This window comes from Convolutriloba macropyga, chromosome 6, assembly GCF_964194025.1.
Source record: "Convolutriloba macropyga chromosome 6, txConMacr16.3, whole genome shotgun sequence".
NCBI lineage: Eukaryota > Metazoa > Xenacoelomorpha > Acoela > Convolutidae > Convolutriloba > Convolutriloba macropyga.
Genome location: NC_134473.1, coordinates 74793145 through 74813128, shown reverse-complemented (window position 1 = coordinate 74813128; position 19984 = coordinate 74793145). Strand labels below are relative to the sequence as shown.

Here is a 19984-nt window from a genome sequence, read left to right as displayed (position 1 = left end):
CTAACTGGATTGGTAAAGCAAATTTCATTTTTATTTGAAACTTATCCTGTCAATTCAAGTATCCGCGACTTGTAATCCGAGAGTTGAGTTTCGGACAGTGATTGTCAGGCCACGTTGCCATTGTTCCCAGAAGCATGGATCTTTTATAAGTTAAGAGAGAACCTGCGAGCTTTGGCCTAAGACGCCAATATGCAAATTTTGTATTCTTTAATGAAAGCCCGGTTCAAAATCTTGGTGTACAGTGTGAATCTCGGAGTGGTGTAATTTTCGTTGAATTTCGTCCTGACAGTAGTCAATTGTAGTGTTTAAATGTGCCTTGTGGTCAATATCCGTTCGTCAAATGTTAAATAGGGTTATCGAATTGTTCGGGACTTCATTAGTGTTTTGTGCAGTAGGTATAGGGTTCATGTTGAATCCTCATCTAAATTCTATGTAGTTTGTAGTATTGCGATGAATAAACTATAGTATGGCTATTGCATATTGACTGGGACTTATTTTACACATGACAGAGGGAGCTTTGTTCTTTTTTCTATTATTTAGAAACAGAATTTCTCCAACTACAATCATCCGGCCTTCAAAGTTTTCCTTAACAGCGAAGAGGTTGATGCTTATCTCCTGTTATCGTGTTTCTCTCAAATATAAGTGAGGGTCGATTGACGTACTTTCGCAATCAACTTCTGATTGTGATATTTTGGATTTATTTCCTGAGCCTCCCCGGTCATTCGGTTGTAGGTTTGCTTTCGTATCTTTAGTAATAAGACTTTGGATTTTGTGGCCGAAACTCGTGGCAACATCTCCGCCACATTTTTTATTGTACTAGTCACCTACAGTTTCCTCTCAAACTGGGGAGTTGTTTGCCAACGTTGGTGCAAAAGCATTCTACTTTAAAACATTGACGGCGTCTTGTAATCGACGTAGTTTCTACACTAGTTCACTACTGTAATATGCATGAGGCAACTGTCTAGCCCGTCATGTTTATTGTGTACAAATATGCAGTTTCACTAGTCTCGCTGGTTAAATGTACCTGTATCACAACTCAATTCAGGCCTATAGTTTACCAAATTATTCCTCTATTGACTGTTATTAGATTGTTTTTATGGTTTTCAATCATTATAGGCCGTGTTTTCTCCCTCTGTGCATTCTGTTTTAATAAGCACCAGTTTTGCTGTAACTGTTTTGTGTGTGGTAGTAATGAGGTTCTTTTTGAATGATACTTCGTATTTGTTCGATCCAAGAATTAATCGTTCTCAATACCTAACTGAGAATACCTACGAGATTTTTTTGCTTGTTTTTACTTAGCTGTTGCTTAGCAGAAGTAAATGTTTGCCGGCTAACTGGATTGATAAAGCAAATTTCATTTTTATTTGAAACTTATCCTGTCATTGCAAGTATCCTCGACTTGTAATTCGAGAGTTGCGTTTCGGACAGTGATTGTCAGGCCACGTTGCCATTGGTCCCTAAAAGCATGGATCTTTAATTAGTTAAGAGAGAATCAGCGAGCTTTGGCCTAAGAAGCCAATTTGCAAATTTTGTATTCTTTAATGAACGCCTGGTTCAAAATCTTGATGTACAGTGTGAATCTCGGAGTGGTGTTATTTTCGTTGAATTTCGTCCTGTCAGTAGTCAATTGTTGTGTTTAAATGTGCATTGTGGTCAATATCCGTTCGTGAAATGTTAAATAGGGTTATCGAATTGTTCGGGACTTCATTAGTGTTTTGTGCTGTAGGTATAGGGTTCATGTTGAGTCCTCATCTAAATTCAATGTAGTTTGTAGTTTTGCGATGAATAATCTATAGTATTTCTGTTGCATATTGACTGGGACTTATTGCACACCTGACAGAGCTTTGTTCTTTTTTCTATTCTTTAGAAATAGAGTTTCTCCGAGTACAATCCTCCTGCCTTCGAAGTTTTCCTTAACAGCAAAGAGGTTGATGCTTCCCTCCTGTTATCGTGTTTCTCTCAATTATAAGTGAGGGTCGATTGACGTACTTTCGCAATCAACTTCTGATTGTGCTATTTTGGAGTTATTTCCTGAGCCTCCGCGGTCATTCGATTGTAGGTTTGCTTTCGTATCTTTAGTAATTAGACTTTGGATTTTGTGGCCGAAACTTGTGGCAACATCTCCGCCACATTTGTTTATTGTACTAGTCACCTACAGTTTCCTCTCAAACTGAAGAGTTGTTTGCCAAAGTTAGTGCAAAAGCGTTCTACTTTAAAACATTGACGGCTTCTTGTAATCGACGTAGTTTCTACACTAGTTCACTACTGTAATATGCATAAGGCAACTGTCTAGCCCGTCATGTTTATTGGGTACAAATATGCAGTTTCTCTAGTCTCGCTGGTTAAATTTACGTGAATCACAACTCAATTCAAGCACATAGTGTACTAAATTATTCCTCTATTGAGTGTTATTAGATTGTTTTTATGGTTTTCAATCATTATAGGCCGTGTTTCTCCCTCTGTGCATTCTGTTTTAATAAGCACCAGTTTTGCTGTAACTGTTTTGTGTGGTAGTAATGAGGTTCTTTTTGAATGAGGTTCTATAGCAAGAATATCGAAGTATAGATTCTTGGAGAAAATATGGCATAAATCATAAAACCAATCAGAGTAGATGTTTATTTTTGTGTAAGCCGTACTTTTTAGCTCGCTTCATTCTCTCCCAGTGATAATTTCTTTGCAAAGTTTGAAGTGTGGCCTAACTTACAAATTTGTGATCATACGAATTTGTTCTTGTAATATTTGTTGCAGTGAAAATCATACTTGGGGATTGAGTTTTTTTGTATTTCTATAAGTGTGGGTATTTTCATGATTTTACACTTTGAGGCTAGTATACCTAACTTATCAATTTCCAGGCCTTTATTTAACTTATAGCTTTGGTGAAATAATACATGTTTAGATGTACCCTGGACTTTGCATTGCTATTTGTACTTACTTTTGGAGACTTGGATTGAAAGGAAGGAAAGCTGTGATAGCATTGTTAGTCATTTTACTATTTTTTTGTTTGCACTACTCAATGCTATTCATTATTATGTGACTGGATATAGGAGTTTTGAAAGTTTTAGAATTTTTAAGTATTGTGTTTAGAGCAGTTAGAATGGAATATTCATGATTACACCATTAATTGCAAATGCGTGTTTTTTGGTTGACATCCTACATTTGAGTCTTTGAACGGCCTTGAGTTTTTAGCTCTAACTTCATTTCAGGCACATAGTGTACCAAATATCCAAGTATCCTCGACTTGTAATTCGAGAGTTGCGTTTCGGACAGTGATTGTCAGGCCACGTTGCCATTGGTCCCTAAAAGCATGGATCTTTAATTAGTTAAGAGAGAATCAGCGAGCTTTGGCCTAAGAAGCCAATATGCAAATTTTGTATTCTTTAATGAACGCCCGGTTCAAAATCTTGATGTACAGTGTGAATCTCGGAGTGGTGTAATTTTCGTTGAATTTCGTCCTGTCAGTAGTCAATTGTAGTGTTTAAATGTGCCTTGTGGTCAATATCCGTTCGTGAAATGTTAAATAGGGTTATCGAATTGTTCGGGACTTCATTAGTGTTTTGTGCAGTAGGTATAGGGTTCATGTTGAATCCTCATCTAAATTCAATGTAGTTTTTAGTATTGTGATGAATAAACTATAGTATGTCTGTTGCATATTGACTGGGACTTATTGCACACCTGACAGAGGGAGCTTTGTTCTTTTTTCTATTCTTTAGAAATAGAATTTCTCCGACTACAATCCTCCTGCCTTCGAAGTTTTCCTTAACAGCGAAGAGGTTCATGCTTCTCTCCTGTTATCGTGTTTCTCTCAATTATAAGTGAGGGTCGATTGACGTACTTTCGCAATCGACTTCTGATTGTGCTATTTTGGAGTTATTTCCTGAGCCTCCGCGGTCATTCGATTGTAGGTTTGCTTTCGTATCTTTAGTAATTAGACTTTGGATTTTGTGGCCGAAACTTGTGGCAACATCTCCGCCACATTTGTTTATTGTACTAGTCACCTACAGTTTCCTCTCAAACTGAAGAGTTGTTTGCCAAAGTTAGTGCAAAAGCGTTCTACTTTAAAACATTGACGGCTTCTTGTAATCGACGTAGTTTCTACACTAGTTCACTACTGTAATATGCATAAGGCAACTGTCTAGCCCGTCATGTTTATTGGGTACAAATATGCAGTTTCTCTAGTCTCGCTGGTTAAATTTACGTGAATCACAACTCAATTCAAGCACATAGTGTACTAAATTATTCCTCTATTGAGTGTTATTAGATTGTTTTTATGGTTTTCAATCATTATAGGCCGTGTTTCTCCCTCTGTGCATTCTGTTATAATAAGCACCAGTTTTGCTGTAACTGTTTTGTGTGGTAGTAATGAGGTTCTTTTTGAATGAGGTTCTATAGCAAGAATATCGAAGTATAGATTCTTGGAGAAAATATGGCATAAATCATAAAACCAATCAGAGTAGATGTTTATTTTTGTGTAAGCCGTACTTTTTAGCTCGCTTCATTCTCTCCCAGTGATAATTTCTTTGCAAAGTTTGAAGTGTGGCCTAACTTACAAATTTGTGATCATACGAATTTGTTCTTGTAATATTTGTTGCAGTGAAAATCATACTTGGGGATTGAGTTTTTTTGTATTTCTATAAGTGTGGGTATTTTCATGATTTTACACTTTGAGGCTAGTATACCTAACTTATCAATTTCCAGGCCTTTATTTAACTTATAGCTTTGGTGAAATAATACATGTTTAGATGTACCCTGGACTTTGCATTGCTATTTGTACTTACTTTTGGAGACTTGGATTGAAAGGAAGGAAAGCTGTGATAGCATTGTTAGTCATTTTACTATTTTTTTGTTTGCACTACTCAATGCTATTCATTATTATGTGACTGGATATAGGAGTTTTGAAAGTTTTAGAATTTTTAAGTATTGTGTTTAGAGCAGTTAGAATGGAATATTCATGAATACACCATTAATTGCAAATGCGTGTTTTTTGGTTGACATCCTACATTTGAGTCTTTGAACGGCCTTGAGTTTTTAGCTCTAACTTCATTTCATCTGATTAATTTGGTTAGTTCCTTAATTTAAATGTCAGCTACTAAACTTCGGCAGTTTTGTTTTTTTACTGTGCCGTCAGTGCTAAAAGTAATTGCTGAGTTTTTTGTTTTTATCAGATTTTATTTCATCCCATGTTTTATACGGATTTTCTGTTCTGTTTTCATGCGCTTTAGACTTTAAGGAGGAGGTTGTAGTACTCTTATTGCAAGAAAAATATAATTTTGTTCTATTAATCTCGGTTGCACTGATCTTTCAATGGCCATTTCACTGGTTTATGTTAATCGTAGGGGTATCCTCTATACACAGTGCGTTTGATTCGGTGTTTTTTTTATTTTTATGTGTAGTTGCACCTTTAAGATGTCGGTATTCAAATTGATCACGTCTATCTATAAATCGGTTGATGAAATCTCTCATCTGATCGTGATTTCTTGCGGATTCAACAGTACTGATCCATTCTAACGTGGCGTCTGTTAATAAAGATCGCTTAGCTTCTATTTTGTTGATTCGCTAGTGCAATTGAATCTGTAGGCACCTTTTTGGAAATTTATGTTTGTTCAACTGAGTTTTAAAACTCATTTGCGTTTTGTCGGTGTTCGCTTCCTGAGAAGATATCCTGTGACATTGTTGCGGCATGGAAGGGTATCTCTAAGGATTTTTGTTGCTATTGCAGTGCTAGCTTTGCCTGATCCCGGGCTTACACTGATTGTACTGCTAGTCCCTGAGGCGTTGCAGGAAGCGGTACCGCCTCCTGAGGCCACTTTTTCATTAGTTTTTCTTTTTAGAAAGATGAAATTTGTTATGCGAGCCTTCCTGGTCGCATCATCTCATAATTAAAATAGGGATGCAAGGTGTGTGATCTTCTTAAGTCTTATGCGTCTCATAAAATTCTTTGAGGCTTTAAAGAAGGAAATATGTCGGACTAATCTTAAGTAACTGAATTGACTTCTTTTTCAATTTAATCATTGAATCACAAGTTGGTATGTTTTTTTTTTCATGTTTGCAATTTACCAGCCCAAGGTTGAAGCATAAGGAAATTGTGGTGAAGACATAAATGAGACTGCGAAAACTCGTAAATTCCGATTGGAGAATACAACTTTATCATATAACACGAGGCAGAACTGCACTTATTGCATTGCGCATGTTAACACTTTCAGCGAGCGAAGACTAACACCTGCCAATTTTAACGATAACACTTCGCTAACATTCATATCTAAGATCAGCTCCTCTGTTTCTAATGCTTTATATCAATTTGTAGAACTACGTACGATACTAGATTAAAATATAGTTTTTAGAGCGTTATGAATAGTACTTGTATATCATTTGGTTACAGTTTCCGTTTTCCGACTGGAGTCACGCACCACATTCCCCCTTTGAGGGAAAGAATTTTACTCGTAAAATTCTTGTTCGTAGAAGTCTGCTAACTTTATGTCTGAAATTGAGCTCTTTCCTGGTGATACCGTGTGTACATAGTGTTCTTCTGTCTTTTCGTCTGCACTTGTTTCTTTCTTGTTCGGGCTCATTATCGGCTTGGATTTGCTCTTGTCTATTGTTATGTGAAGTGGATATGCTTGGTTCCTGAATGTTTTTGACGGGGGTGCTCGTGAGGTTTACCGTTCCATGTGGAATCTCTTTTGGTTCTATTGGAGATGTATTCTTGATTTGCGATGGCGTGCTCTTTAATCTCCGAATCTTCTCCATCGCTTTGTCGACTTTAGGTGTAGCTAACTTAGATTTAAGCGTTGTGGAAATCTCGGGGCTGTCTTGTGACGTTATTATGAAATCGTATTTGTTACTTGAAGTGTATACTTTGATAGGGCTACTTTGGGTTGAGTCAGAAGTGAGTGTTTTTACTTCTACTGTTGGTGATTCAGCTAATTCGCTTTCATCGATTTGCAGGAATGATCTGTTTTGTAGGGCTTGTTTCTCCATGTGGAGTTTTGTTTGCTGTAAGGCTGCGGCTCGAGATTTTGTTAAGATCGATTCGATCGGTTTACTAAACGATTTCTTTTTGTTGCTTTGTTTTGGCTTCGATTCTTTTGGTTACCTTGTGTTTTCCCCTTCGTTGTGGCGAGAATTGTTGTTTTTGTTGTTGCTTCTCTGATACCGATTTTCGTTTTTGTTGGGTGCTTCTTCTGTGTTGCTGTTTCTTTTGGTTGCTTTCGGCAGTGCTTATTAGTTGTTCGTGGCTGTATAGTTCGGTTTCTCCGGATGGAGTGAGGTTCTTTGTGGAGCTTGACCCTGGCATTGCTGACCGTTGAGGTTGTTGTGCTCTTTTGTTCTTTTCTAAACAGAAGTGTTTTACTGCGGGAGATTTTCATGCTATCACGTGGATTAGTCTTTTAGATGGGGATGCTTGTTTTTGCTGTGATGGTATTGGTTGTGTTACGATTGCTAGGTTGCTTTTTTATGACTGTTTTTTGTGTGTCAGTGTCAAATGTTATTGTGTGGTGTGTACTTAGTGATAGTTTGTACTTAGTGATAGTGCCATTTTCTTTTATGTTCAACTATGGTTTTAATGTGCCTCTTGTTTCAGGTGCTTTACGTGCAATTGTTTTACGTGCGTGTTGTTTTTTTTTGAATAAACGACTGTAGATGTTTTATCACCAAATTTGATTTCGAGTTTTGAAGGGATGATCTTACCCGGATTGCGCGTGGCGATAAGCAGTGGCGCATTCTCGGAGTCTTAGCTGTCATTGCATTCGGTAACGTTGGCACCGTCTGTGTGTGGCTCGTTCTGGGTTTGTTGTTTGTACTGTACATTCAGTTCGGGTTCGGAGTCTTGCTCCATGTCCCGCATAGCTTCTGGAATTAGAACGGGCTGCTTTAGTAGCCTCTGATCTGACGCAAAATTCCTAATGTTTTTGTATGATAGATTGCATTTGTTTGGCTTTTTTAAACAATATTTGAGGGCGCGGTGTTTGGTTTTCTACCGAAGTGTGCTTCAAATGGTGTTATTTTTGTAGTTCTGTTTGGGATTATTCTTATGTTTTGGACTATATTTGCTATTATTGTAGAGATGTCTTCTGATGACCGTAGTGGGTCTAGTGCTATTACATCTAACCTTCGTCTTATTGTTTGTATAAGTCTTTCTACCATTCCCGTTGCTCTGTGATCTCCAGCTGGAGCTAATATTAGTTAAATATTATTGTCTTTGCAAAAAACATTAAAATCTCTTGATTTGAATGCTTGTGCTTGGTCACAGCGTAATGAGCGTGGGATTCCGTGGAGTTTACAATTGTCCTCTTAAGTATACTTTTGCGGTGTATGTATCGCAATCCTTGAAATACTTGTGCGGTGGGGAATCAGGAGTATCTGTCTACTGAAACTAAAATATATTAACTCTTCGGAACGGAATGGGGCCTGAGAAATCCATTGGAGTTTTTCATATGGTTCTTTAAATGCTGGCCATATGCCTAAATTTTGTTTTGGTAATATGGGTTTTGAATTTTTACCTTGTTTGGTGCATTCATCGCACGCTTGTGCCTTTGCTGTAAGGCTTCTATGGATGCATGGAAACCGTACTAGGTTTCCAAGGCTGAGCATTTCTGTTTGTCCGGGATGTGTTTCATGGATTGCGTCAATAACTAATTGTTTCAATTGCTGCGGAGTTACCAATTTGTTGTCATAGAGCATACATCCGGTCTCAGTTACTGATAAATAATTTCGCAAGGAATAAGAGTGTTTGTTAGTCTTTTTGAGACTTTCCTAGTCTTTTTCTTTTATAATTTTCAAAATTGGAGTGAGACATTTGTCTATTTTTGTGGCCTCCGCGAGGAATTTTTCTCCGAATTCTTTAGATAATCTGGCATTGTTTGGGGAAGGCGGCCTAATGGAAAAATTGGGGGATGTAAATCTGTTTGTATGAGGTTATGACCTTTTCCAGTATTATCTTCTGTCTGTCTGCTGATGGCAACTAATGGGGGTCTTGATGATGATGAATCCATACTTGTTTTTGGGAGTATTTATCTTTCGATTGGGGCCTCTAAATCTTTCATTAATTGGTCTAATTGATGTATCAATATGGGGTCGATTTCTAGTAATTACTTTAATCTTCTGATAAGAATTTTCTGGGGTGTCTATGTAATTGGAGTTTGATCTTTTGTTTAAAATATGTTTTGATGCTAATTTGTTCTGATTTTATGTTCAGAAATAGAGTGCGACTTGTTTGTGTGGCGAGAAAGGCAAAAAGCGTGTGCGCGTGTTTGTTTGTTTTAATTTAGATTTATTATGTCATAGCTGCTTAGCTGGTTGTTTTGTTAAATTGCGTTGCTTAATTTATTACTGCGTAGTGTTTTGTAGTAATATGAATTTAAAATAGTTGATTTGGTTAACGATGAAATGTGTATCTTCTACTGACAGAGTTGTCGCTTCTCCATTTGGTTTTTACTGAAATAGTCAGCAAATCCCATTTGTCTTCCGGGAATATGCTCTATGTTAAAAATGAATGGCAGTAATCTGTCTACCCAGCGTGTTAACCTACTTTTATAGGTTTTATAACCTGTGTTTACTTTTAATGCAGTAAGTAGGGCTTGATTATCCGTTTAGAGCTTGAACTCGGCTCCATGTAAATAATGTTTAGAATGCTCCAGCGACCAAACAACTGCTAATTCTAACTCATTTTTGCTCTAACGTTGTTCTACTGGGTTTAAAAATCTGCTTGTGAATGCTTTTGTGTGCCATTTTTTATCTGTTTTTTGCTCTAGTCATCCACCTAATCCAAGTTTACTTGCGTCACATTTGACTCTAGTTTCTTGTTCTATATCGAAATGTTTGTTTTCTATTATTTTCGATATTTGCTTTTTGTTGAATGTGGTTCTGTTTTTGTTCCCACTTTAGTTTGTTCGAAGTGGTCGTGTTTTCTTTATTTAAATGTGGTCAAAGAGGTTCCCAAATTTCTGCTAAATTTGGAATAAATTTGATTAAATAGCGAATACTGCCCATGGATGATCTGAGTTGTTTTAATGTTTTTGGTGGGTCTAGTTTTTGTAATGCTTCCGTTTTGAAAATTAATGGTGTTACTCCATGTGGAGTTAGTTTGAAACCGAACCATTCGATTGTTTGTTTAGCAAATTTGCATTTCTGTACGCTTATTGCTAGTCCTTCTCTGTCGAGTTTTTTTAATAGTATTTCATCTGATGCTTCTTCGTGCTCGGAGACTTTTCCCTTTGTTGCTATCAGTATGTTGTCTAGAAATGCAAAATACTTTTCACATCCTTCTAGAATTTTGTCTACACTGTTTTGCAATGCTGGCATGTCTGTTAATCCATAAAATCTATTTACAACTCTGTACGTTCCTGTCGCTTTGCTCAAATATATTGCAGTACAAGGTTTAGCAATACTCTCGTCTAACGGGATTTGGCTATATGCATATTTGAGGTCTATTCTGCTGAAACAACATGAGCCTTCTTTGTTTTTATATGTCGAGATCTGCATTGCGAGTGAATCAGGTAAGTAATCGATACTCAGCATTTGATATTTGTTTTTGTGAATTACTTTATTTAGTTCTTTTGAGTCGAGTGATTTTTTATCGACTTATCTTTCTTTACCGTTATTGCAACAAGGCTGATGAATAAGTCATCTGGTTATCGTTTATCGGTTTTTGTAATTCCTGTTCCACTTTTTCTGCTAAATGTAGTGGTATTCTGCGTCCCTTGTGTTGTGCGGGAGTTTTTTCACTTTTTTATTTGGACTTAGCGATGTGGTTTTTGCGTTTGCCTATTCTTGTGCAGAGATTGGGGTTTTTTTGAATAACCACTTGATTATGTGTTGTTCACGGTTGTTTTCATTTATATTGAAAATTTTCTTCCCTTGATTGGACTGTTGTTGTATTAGTGTTAGTCCTAACTTTGCTAGTATGTCTCTGCCCATTAGATTTTGTGATTTGTGTTGTACCACTAGGATATTACAGTTGGTTGCTTTCCATGATCCTTAACTCAGATCCATTCGGAGTTGACCAGCTATTGGGATATCTCTATTATTGAAGCACTTGAATTTTTTTGTCCATTGTATTTCTCCAGTTGTATACTTCTATCTTTTTGTATAATGTCTTCTGCTGTGTTGATGTCTATGCAATTTCGTGGTGATCCGGTGTCGGCTAGCCAATTAAAGTTTCTATTGTTTTTTTAAAGTTGTTTGTATGATGATTTCTCCATTTGGAGTTGCTTTGTTTGTATTCCAATTTATGTTTTCGAACTTTCTTTGAATCAATTTTATTTTGTTCCAGTCCTCTATTAGTTCTGTAATGTACATCGTGGGTTCAGGATCGATTGTTTCTGTTTCGTCCTCTTCCTCTAGTGGTGGTTCGATTTCCTGGCTGTCTGTTTCGTTTATGTTATTTACATTTCTCGATTATGTTGTGTGTCCTTGTGTAAATTGTCCTCTGTTTCTTGGTAATGGTGGAAGCTGTGATCTACACATTTTAGCGAAATGTCCTTGTTTTTTGCATATGTTGCATAATGATATTTTTGCTGGGCAGTTGTTGTTGTGATTAGGTTTGAAGGTGCCGCCGCACCTCCAGAGTTGTGGATATTGTTTACTGTTTGGCGTTGGGATTTGTGCGGGTTTTGTTTTTCTCGCAGAAAGGTGTGCAACTGTCGTGTTCCAGTTTGAATTGTTTCCTCTTAGTATCTCTTCTTGGTTCTGTTGGCCACGTTCTCTTGCTAATGCGAAATTTAATGCTTGCGCTGGGGTTCTTACCTCCGATAGGAGTTCCATTTGGATTGCTGTATTATTCATTTTACCAATGAGAAAATCTTCAACGAGTTCTTCTTCCACTGCTCCGGATTCTGCTTTCGCTCCGAGTTCTCTTAGTCTACTGTAAAATGTTTCCAATATTTCATGTGGTTCTTTTCGTGCATTTGTCATTTGGAAACGATCATAAGTTGTGTTTCTTGGTTTTGTCACTGTGGTAGTTAGCTCGTGAGCGACTTTGTATGTGCTGCATGTGTCGATCTTTGTGTGTGGATTGCTTTGATGATAAATACGTGACGCTTCTGTTCCGATTGATAGGTAGAGTGAGCTCTTTATTTTTGTGTCCGCTTCATCCCAGGGATGGCGATTCACGAATGGTCCTCGGAATTCAGTGGATTTGCATTCATTTCCCAATCTATTTTTCTCCTTTGATTTCTTATTTTACTCTTTATTGTTCCCTCCGCTGACTCATTCGGGCTTGCTTCTTCAACTAATTTGTCCACTTTTAGGTTTTCTTTTGCCATAACGGCTAGTTCAATGTGGAGAACCACTGCGACCATTATTAACAGGGATTTGCTCCTGTCTCCCAAAATAGGGGAATTCCTATTGGAGACTTTTGATTGCTTGACTGCGCAATGTGGTGAAGACAGAATTGAGACAGTAAAAACACGTAAATTCCGATTGAAGATTACAACTTTATCATATAACACAAAAGGCAGAACTGCACTTATTGCATTGCGCATGTTCACACTTTCACTGAGCGCAGACTAACACCTGCCAATTTTAACGAAACCACTTTGCTAACACTCGCATCTAAGATCAGCTCCGCTGTTTCTGATGCTTTATATCAATATGTACAACTACATATGATACTAGATTAAAATAGTTTTTAGAGTGTTTATAAATAGTACTTGTATATCATTTGGTTACAGTTTCTGTTCTCCGACTGGAGTCACGCACCGCAGATATATTTTGCGCAAATCAAGAAGCTAAATAGAACTCACGATTTCAAGAATTAATGTCAGTAACTTATTAAAGGTTGGAATATATATCTCACTATTCGTTACTCGTAATAGCTTAGAAAAGCTGATTTGATATTAGTTATATCTTATAATCTCAAAACTAGTTTTAATTTCTCAATTGTTGTACTTTTTGCCTTCGTGTATATTATTAGCATGAGACAAATCACTGCTTAACCTCTTTTTTTTTAAAAAAAAGTCTAATGTTTAATTTTACTCCATTACAAAACTTGTTGCGAAAGAACTTATCATGTTCTTAAGCAAAAAGAGTGTTGTGTTCGTCTGGCGTAACCATGATTGGTTGAATATACTCTATTTTCATTGCCCAGAGTTTCCGAATGATTATGGAAATGATATGACATACATGATTCCGTTTTGACTCAGGCTAGCTTCCACGTCTTTGAGATTTCCTTGGTTAGTTTTGAGTTAATGAAGCATACCATGTTGATTTTGTAAAGAGCCTTCTCTAATGTATTATTTACAAATTCAAGTTACATTTAAGAAGTGTTTTGCATCTTTGTCAGCCTAAATTGTTAAATGCTTTTAATGAGTTGCAGATTTCCCCGCAACCTGTTGAAACATGACCGCCTATAGTTGATAATGTTTTTACAACGGTCATTACATAAAACGGTCACTAGTTTAATCGTACAAACATGCTAATTAAAACAAATTTTGCTAATGGGCGAGGTGGGGTAAAGACCATGATGTCTGGAGATTTCTGGTATAATCTGACAGCTCTATTGGGGACTTGATGGTGTTGATTCATTATTTTTGGGCGTTGTCAATATTTTCTCAAGCACTTTTCAGATATCAAATCATGAATGAATTCAATTTACTTGTCCCAGTTCTGCTCTCAGTGCCTCTTCAGTTTGGAGCAGTGGGTGCAATTGTTATCTCCCTCATGGACACTACCTGGTTATCTGGTGGAATTGTGACCAGCCAGGGTCTCTGGCAGAAGTGCTACAAGGACAGGAACATGTGCTTTTTCCTCCCTGCTCATGGTTAGTCTATGTTGTGGTTAGTGTTCGCCAAAAAAACAAAGAGAACTTAAGTTTGAGAGGGTTGTGTGATATTTTTCACAATGCTCTGTAATACCCAATGCCAAAATCACCATAAAACGTAAATTTATTCCTTTTGCTCTTTGACGTTCAACTTCGATTACTAATTAACACATAATGAACACGTTTTTATCCTAATTACCGGTTAATTTGATCTCATGTTTCGGTGTTATAGTTTTTTAGCGGACCCCACGGTCCGCTGAAGCATAGAGGTGGCCATTACAAAACTATATCGCTGGTTTTCGTTGAATTTCTTATTGGTATGTCAGATAATTGTATTCATAAAGTAAAATATTGGGGGTATTTTCATCGTTTCGGCAATGGGTATTTCTGCAGTTAGTGTTCGAAAAACATTATCAAAGTTCTAACTATTTTACAATTTAAAAGCTGCAGGAAAATTCAATGTCTTCGAAAAACAAAGGATCAGCATCATTTTTTTTACTTGTGTGATATTTGAGCTTTTATTTGCTCTCAGACGAAGTTTGTAGCAACTATATTAGTCCTGTTGGTCTTTTTTATGCGATTATTTTCTCTTGACCGATTTTTCGTCTGACCCATTTGACTTGTCGTCCTTAAAAACGGGATAAACAGGCAGCGCCCAGCGGGCATTAAGTTTCATTAGACGCCCTTAGCCGCGTTTAGTAGTCTTTCAAGTGCGTAGTGTGATGAAGCTACCGGGAAGAACGTAGTTTAAGGTTAAAAGGCCGTAGCTTAATATTTTTAGGGTTTTTGAGCCCAAATTGTTGCAATTTTTCGTGTTTGTCATTTTTTTGGAAATATTTGTTGGACCAGTCTAAAATTGGGGCTGGCTAAAGTTGATAAAAGAAGTTTGCAAGACGTAAGTACTTTTTATGACCATTTAAGGAGCTATATGTTTTATAATTCCAAAGAAAAACACGCAATTATATACTAATTTTCAATTTTTTTCTAGCTTTTAGAAAATTTTTTATTTTTTTTTTAGTTTTTTAGTCCTAAGGGTACGACAGTAGGTTACTACATTTGTCCTTTTTATATTTAACTGCCTCATGATCCACAGAACTTCCTTTAGTGTTTGAAAATACCTTAATACATAATTTCTTGATGTAATGAAATGTTTTTCAAGATTTTAACATCACGAATTTTTGCATTCTTTCAAAATTTGCAATTGTTTTCTTTTTTTTTGACTTTTATTGTCATTATTCAGGTTTTTTCCCATTCTCAGGGTTAAAAAAGACTCCATTAGGGTTTGATTTTAAGTTACTGCAAAAATGTTGTGACCATAAATCAATTTTCAACTTTTTAATATCACAAATTTCATCAATTTGTTGATAAAACGTGCAATGTTTTTCAATTTTTTCGATTTTTTTGCCATTTATAAGTTTCTTCAGCCTCAAGAGCCACAGGACCTCCTCTAGTGTTAATATACGTTACTGCATAATTTCAGGATGTAATGGAATGTTTTTAATAGCCGCACAGCGATAGCTGGGGCTATTTTTGGCCTTGTCTTGGTTTTTATTTTTCGTCGTCGCGGTTTTTGTTACGAGCGTATTACGTCACAACCACTTCAAATCTGCTTTTTGTTCATTCGTTCATGCAATTTTAACTGAAATGCGTGCGTGGCGTCATTTTTCGCTCTTCGTGGAGCGAGTTGTTCATTCGCGTGATTAAATTTTTGTCACATTTGACTTACCTCACTCTCAAAAATGACTTCCTCCTTCCTCACTTTGAAATTGACTTTTATTTACTTTAATTCAAAGAGATAAGGTCAAGTGAATGTGTTTTACTGGTTTTTTGAGACTGCAGATCTACAAAGCGATTGCGGCTTTTTTCTGGCAATCTGCCTGCTATGTTTCAAGATTTTAATATCACGAATTTTTGCATTTTTTAAAAAAATATATTTGTAATTTTTTCAAGTGTTTTGTGTTTTTGTTAATTTTCTGGTATCAGGGGCTTGGGGACCTCCTCCAGTGTTTGATAAGCTGGTGCATAGTTTAGAGTAAATGGAATGGTAATCAATTTTTTAATGACTCGAATTTAGCTATTTTTTGATAAAATCGATTTTTTTTAATGTTTTGGAAAAATATTTTGTTTAAAGTTCATAGATCTTTATGATCAGGTGAAACTATTTAAGGCTTGAAATAGAGATGCTGGATAGTCTCTTGAGACAATAATTGATTATAAAGATAATATTATCACAATTTTTTCTCAAGATTTTGTTAAAATTTGCAATTGTTTTCAAAATTTTGGATTATTTTTGTCCTATTCGGTGTTTAACGATCATTACTGGCCAACGAAATTTTTTGTCTTGCAAATGGGTTGCATGACAAAACTCCAGAGACAAAAAAGGTTTTGAACAAATTCACTCCGAAATCTGGAATCTTTTTAGTTTTGCACTTGTTTTTCTATGTGATCTAATTAATAAATAGGCTAGAAAACTAGAACTTGCAGAGTCGAATCGCATCATGGAATCTATGCTCAGCTCTCTCTCTCTCTCCCTCTCTCGGTGGGGGTTTCTTTCCCTCTTGTTTACTTTTCACCTCTCACACTATCTTTCTCTCTCTCTCTCTTGCCTTAACTCTTTTGTTGATGCCGCACTTCAGCTGCTGTTATGTGGCGTGATGTCATCATCTATTGCCCTCAGTAGCGCTGAATTAAAGTCGATATGTTTTATCATAAATGACTTAACTCGCACTTTTTAAGAAATCATTGTTAATTTCTCTCAAACGAAGTTTGTACCAATTATGTTAATTATGTTTTTCTTTTCTTTTTTACAGAAACGGGATAAAGAGGTGGCGCTCTGTAGGCATTAAGTCAGCATGGAGCCTTTCAGCTCCTATAAGTCTATAAGTGTGCGGTTCACAGAAACTGTTTTGGAGACTTATACTCATGGTGTGAGGGGCGGTTCTTAGAAATTGACCCCCACACCCACCGCCCCCACTTCAGCCCGCACCCAATCGCCACCCCTGCACATCGTTCACTCCCTCCCCCACTGTTGCACCCTTCCCCCTCCCCTCGCTGTGCTCACCTCACGCCCCTTCAATTATGCTAAAGCTAGCCTCTCTAAAGGGTGGCCAGCTGCTGACAAAGCCAACCGCTCGCCGGTCGTTTGAGAGCAATTCGTTCGACGTTAGTCGGTTATTTTTTTACTCGAGGTATGGCGTACTTTTGCAATGACTGCATTAATTAAACCACTATAAACACGAAATTCAATGAATTGCGAGATTGTAAAATTGATAATCAAAGAGCTAAATCGCAAAGTAATCTTGCTTCTTTTGAAGTCTTTTATGTATAGTGATGTTGACTGTTTATTGAAGTTCTTATTAATTCTGTGAACCAATATTTTCTTAATGTGCTAGATTGATCAGAAAACATGGGATACAAAATTTTACCAGTTATTGGGCTGAAATAAGCATGAAAATGTAACATGCTTTTTAATAAGTAGAGTTGTTGCTGTTAACAATCATAATGATCATACTGAAAGTCTAATATTCAGATCAGCACTCTTTAATTCCGAACTCTTCCTCGACATTGTACAAAATTAACGAGATCTGAAGAACAATTGGATCAATTTTATAGGCTTCTGTGATTCAAATAATTATACGAAGCCCTTATAGTGCAATAACGTTCCTCGTAATCTCTAAACATGTTTCGTGAAAAAGTGGATTATTTTGGCCACACTCCAGAATAATAAGCTCCGAAGTAATCGAGAAGTTTATAATTAACATGTGTGCGAGCCTCGCCTTGGTGTTGCGGCTGCTAACTCTTCTAACTAACAATTTCTTTTTGTGCTAACCAGAAGGTAAGGTTTCTTTTGGACACTGTAGATGAACGTTGTCATGATGCACTTATTAGCCTCCATTCTTCCCCTTACTGTAAGCTTTTGCACTTTAGTGTGAATGGTGCTTCAAAACTAATTTGTCTATCAATTTCGGCGAATTTGACCAAAATTGACGCGATATATTATTATTGATATTGTCCTTTCTTAAATAGATTGTAAAAACAATAAAAAACGCCCTCGCTGAGTTACATTTTCAGTTAAAGCATGCAGCATGACTCACCTGAACATTGTTAAATTGCGCAAGAAACGAAATATAGTCAAATCGAGACTTTGCATCACTAAAAATTGAAAAAGACTGATTCCACATAATTGTTTGCCGTTGCTCATAGATTACTCATTGATTATCCAGAAAGCGACCACAAATTTTCATTTGCTCTGAATTGATTTTATCTGCTACACGATTGCCTAGTTCTCTGAATGTTTGACGTTGAGCCTTTTCTCACCATGACTAAACAGTTAAAATTTTTTAGATTCAGTTAACATTCTTTGTTTATGGCACGTTTTTCTTGTTCTTTATCAATCTTGTTTGATTTTACTTATTCTCCAATTCTTTGCATGTTGTCGTTTGCTTTCCAGAGCTTCCTCTTCTCTGAAAAGATTTTGAAATTCTTTGCCATCGTCGAAGGCTCAGAAAAAACCGAGACCTTTAATGCATTGTCTACAAAAATGTCAGAACACCAAGGTGACGAGCAGACTCTCTCTGACTAGACTGTTGCGGTTTTTATTTGTATCAGCTCAAAGTTTTACCTCTTATCCAAAGCGTTCAAAAATTCAGTGTTTAAAATTGTTACCTCGCAGTTAGATTGTCAACAGAAATTTGTCATATTCGTTAGGACTGATCAGTTTTCTGCTAATCATTTTTTAATTGGTCTTGAACGAAGTTCATAGCAATTAATGTAAACGTGTTGGTCTTTTTTATGCAAATTTTTCGCTTGACAATTTTGCGCTTTTTTGCATAGCAAACATAGAGACAAATAGCATAGTCGGCAGTGCATATGGCTATGAAGCGGGAGGACAGTGGTTCCAATCCCGGTGGGGTCAAATATTTTTCTACCCGCCTGTCGTTCGAGAGCAATTCTTCCGACATTAGTCGGTTTATGTTCGATTATGCTTGTAGCGCTACGTTCCATAATGAGAAGGGCATTGGTCGATAGTTTTCTTTCTTTCCGGCCAGCTTTTCGATAGCGCCCAAAGTTACTCCATTTTTTAATTCAGATTTTTTCCGCTGTATTTGTAGGAATGCATGTTGGAGTCTCTTTTTACATCGTGATTTTGCAATGGATGATCAGAACGCAATGGAGTATTGGTACAAGGATAAGCTACATTAAATAGGGTAAGCTGCAAATGGAAACTTGACGCTTCCTTCGCTTATCCCCGCTATTGATTGGTTGTTATTAAATAGCGAAATAAATTCGTTCTTTAAATTGAAATCGGCTGCTTCTCAGTTTTCAAATCTGTACTACCGAAATTTTGTTTTGATTATTTAAAGATCAGAATTGAGATAATCATGCACAATGAAATTAAAAAAAAAATGTGCCATAAAAACATGTTGGAATTGAAGTGCTTTGATTGTTGCACACGTTGTTTAACCTCTATCAATTGACCAGTTCTGATCTGTTATCTCATTTTTTGGTTCCCTGGCAGGTGCAAATTGAAATCGTTGAGCTTGTGACCACTTCTAATAGTCAAACTGCATGACTGCAACTGATGCGCATGTGAAGACACGTAGTTGGTTAAATGGTTTCGGTCAATAAGTTAGGCAAATAATTTTTCTGGAGATCAATTGACAGCTTCAGTCAATTGCTTTTAAATCTTATATATTAAATGAGTGACAGTCTATAAGGGTTGCATGATGAAGAGCATCGAGGTACATGCTTAAGAGAGATGATAGGACTTGCATGGTTCAGAGGAGTTGTTCAATAAGCTGGTGGTTGTGTAACGTTGGCGGGTATTTAATCGAATGTCTAGCTTCATGTCTGACCTTGACCTATAGGCTTTTTAGTCGCCATTAAATCATGTACAGTTCGACAGCAGCAGTTACGTCGTTGCAGCATCATTTCTGAAAAACTTTTGAAAAAGCTGAAAAGTCAATAGAGCTCGCAATTCATAGATTGGAGATTTCGCTGGAGTTCGCTGTGTCAGAGACAGCCAAAGCCGAAATAGACGACCAGTCGAAGTTCCTGAAACTTGGCAAGGAAGTAAGGAAGAGTCAGGAGATTGAGGAGCTTCGTAAAGAAATTCAAACAGCTTTCAAGAAAATTAGAAAGGCTTGTCTGAAGTTCAATGAGCAGGCTTTGTCGTTCATAGTTCTGAATATTGATCCTACTGACAACAGGCTGGATAAACTAATTGGT

The 19984-nt window shown here is 36.8% G+C and overlaps 2 protein-coding genes across 4 annotated transcripts in view; both read left to right on the top strand.

The window, feature by feature from the left end:
• LOC142340621 (cyclin-dependent kinase 2-associated protein 1-like) overlaps positions 1-19984 on the top strand; it is a 575438-nt gene that overhangs the window by 153732 nt on the left and 401722 nt on the right. The gene's annotated exons all lie outside the window — the stretch shown is intronic.
• The window catches only part of LOC142340620 (large ribosomal subunit protein bL17m-like), a 435605-nt gene that overhangs the window by 306599 nt on the left and 109022 nt on the right, over positions 1-19984 (top strand). Inside the window, exon 2 of one of the 2 annotated variants that reach the window (XM_075391312.1) lies at positions 13563-13756. The exons of the other annotated variant lie outside the window; for it this stretch is intronic. Within the exon in view, the coding sequence (XP_075247427.1) occupies positions 13573-13756 (184 nt within the window). The 5' untranslated portion in view covers positions 13563-13572. The remainder of the gene's footprint in view (positions 1-13562; positions 13757-19984) is intronic. 2 annotated transcript variants of the gene reach the window in all.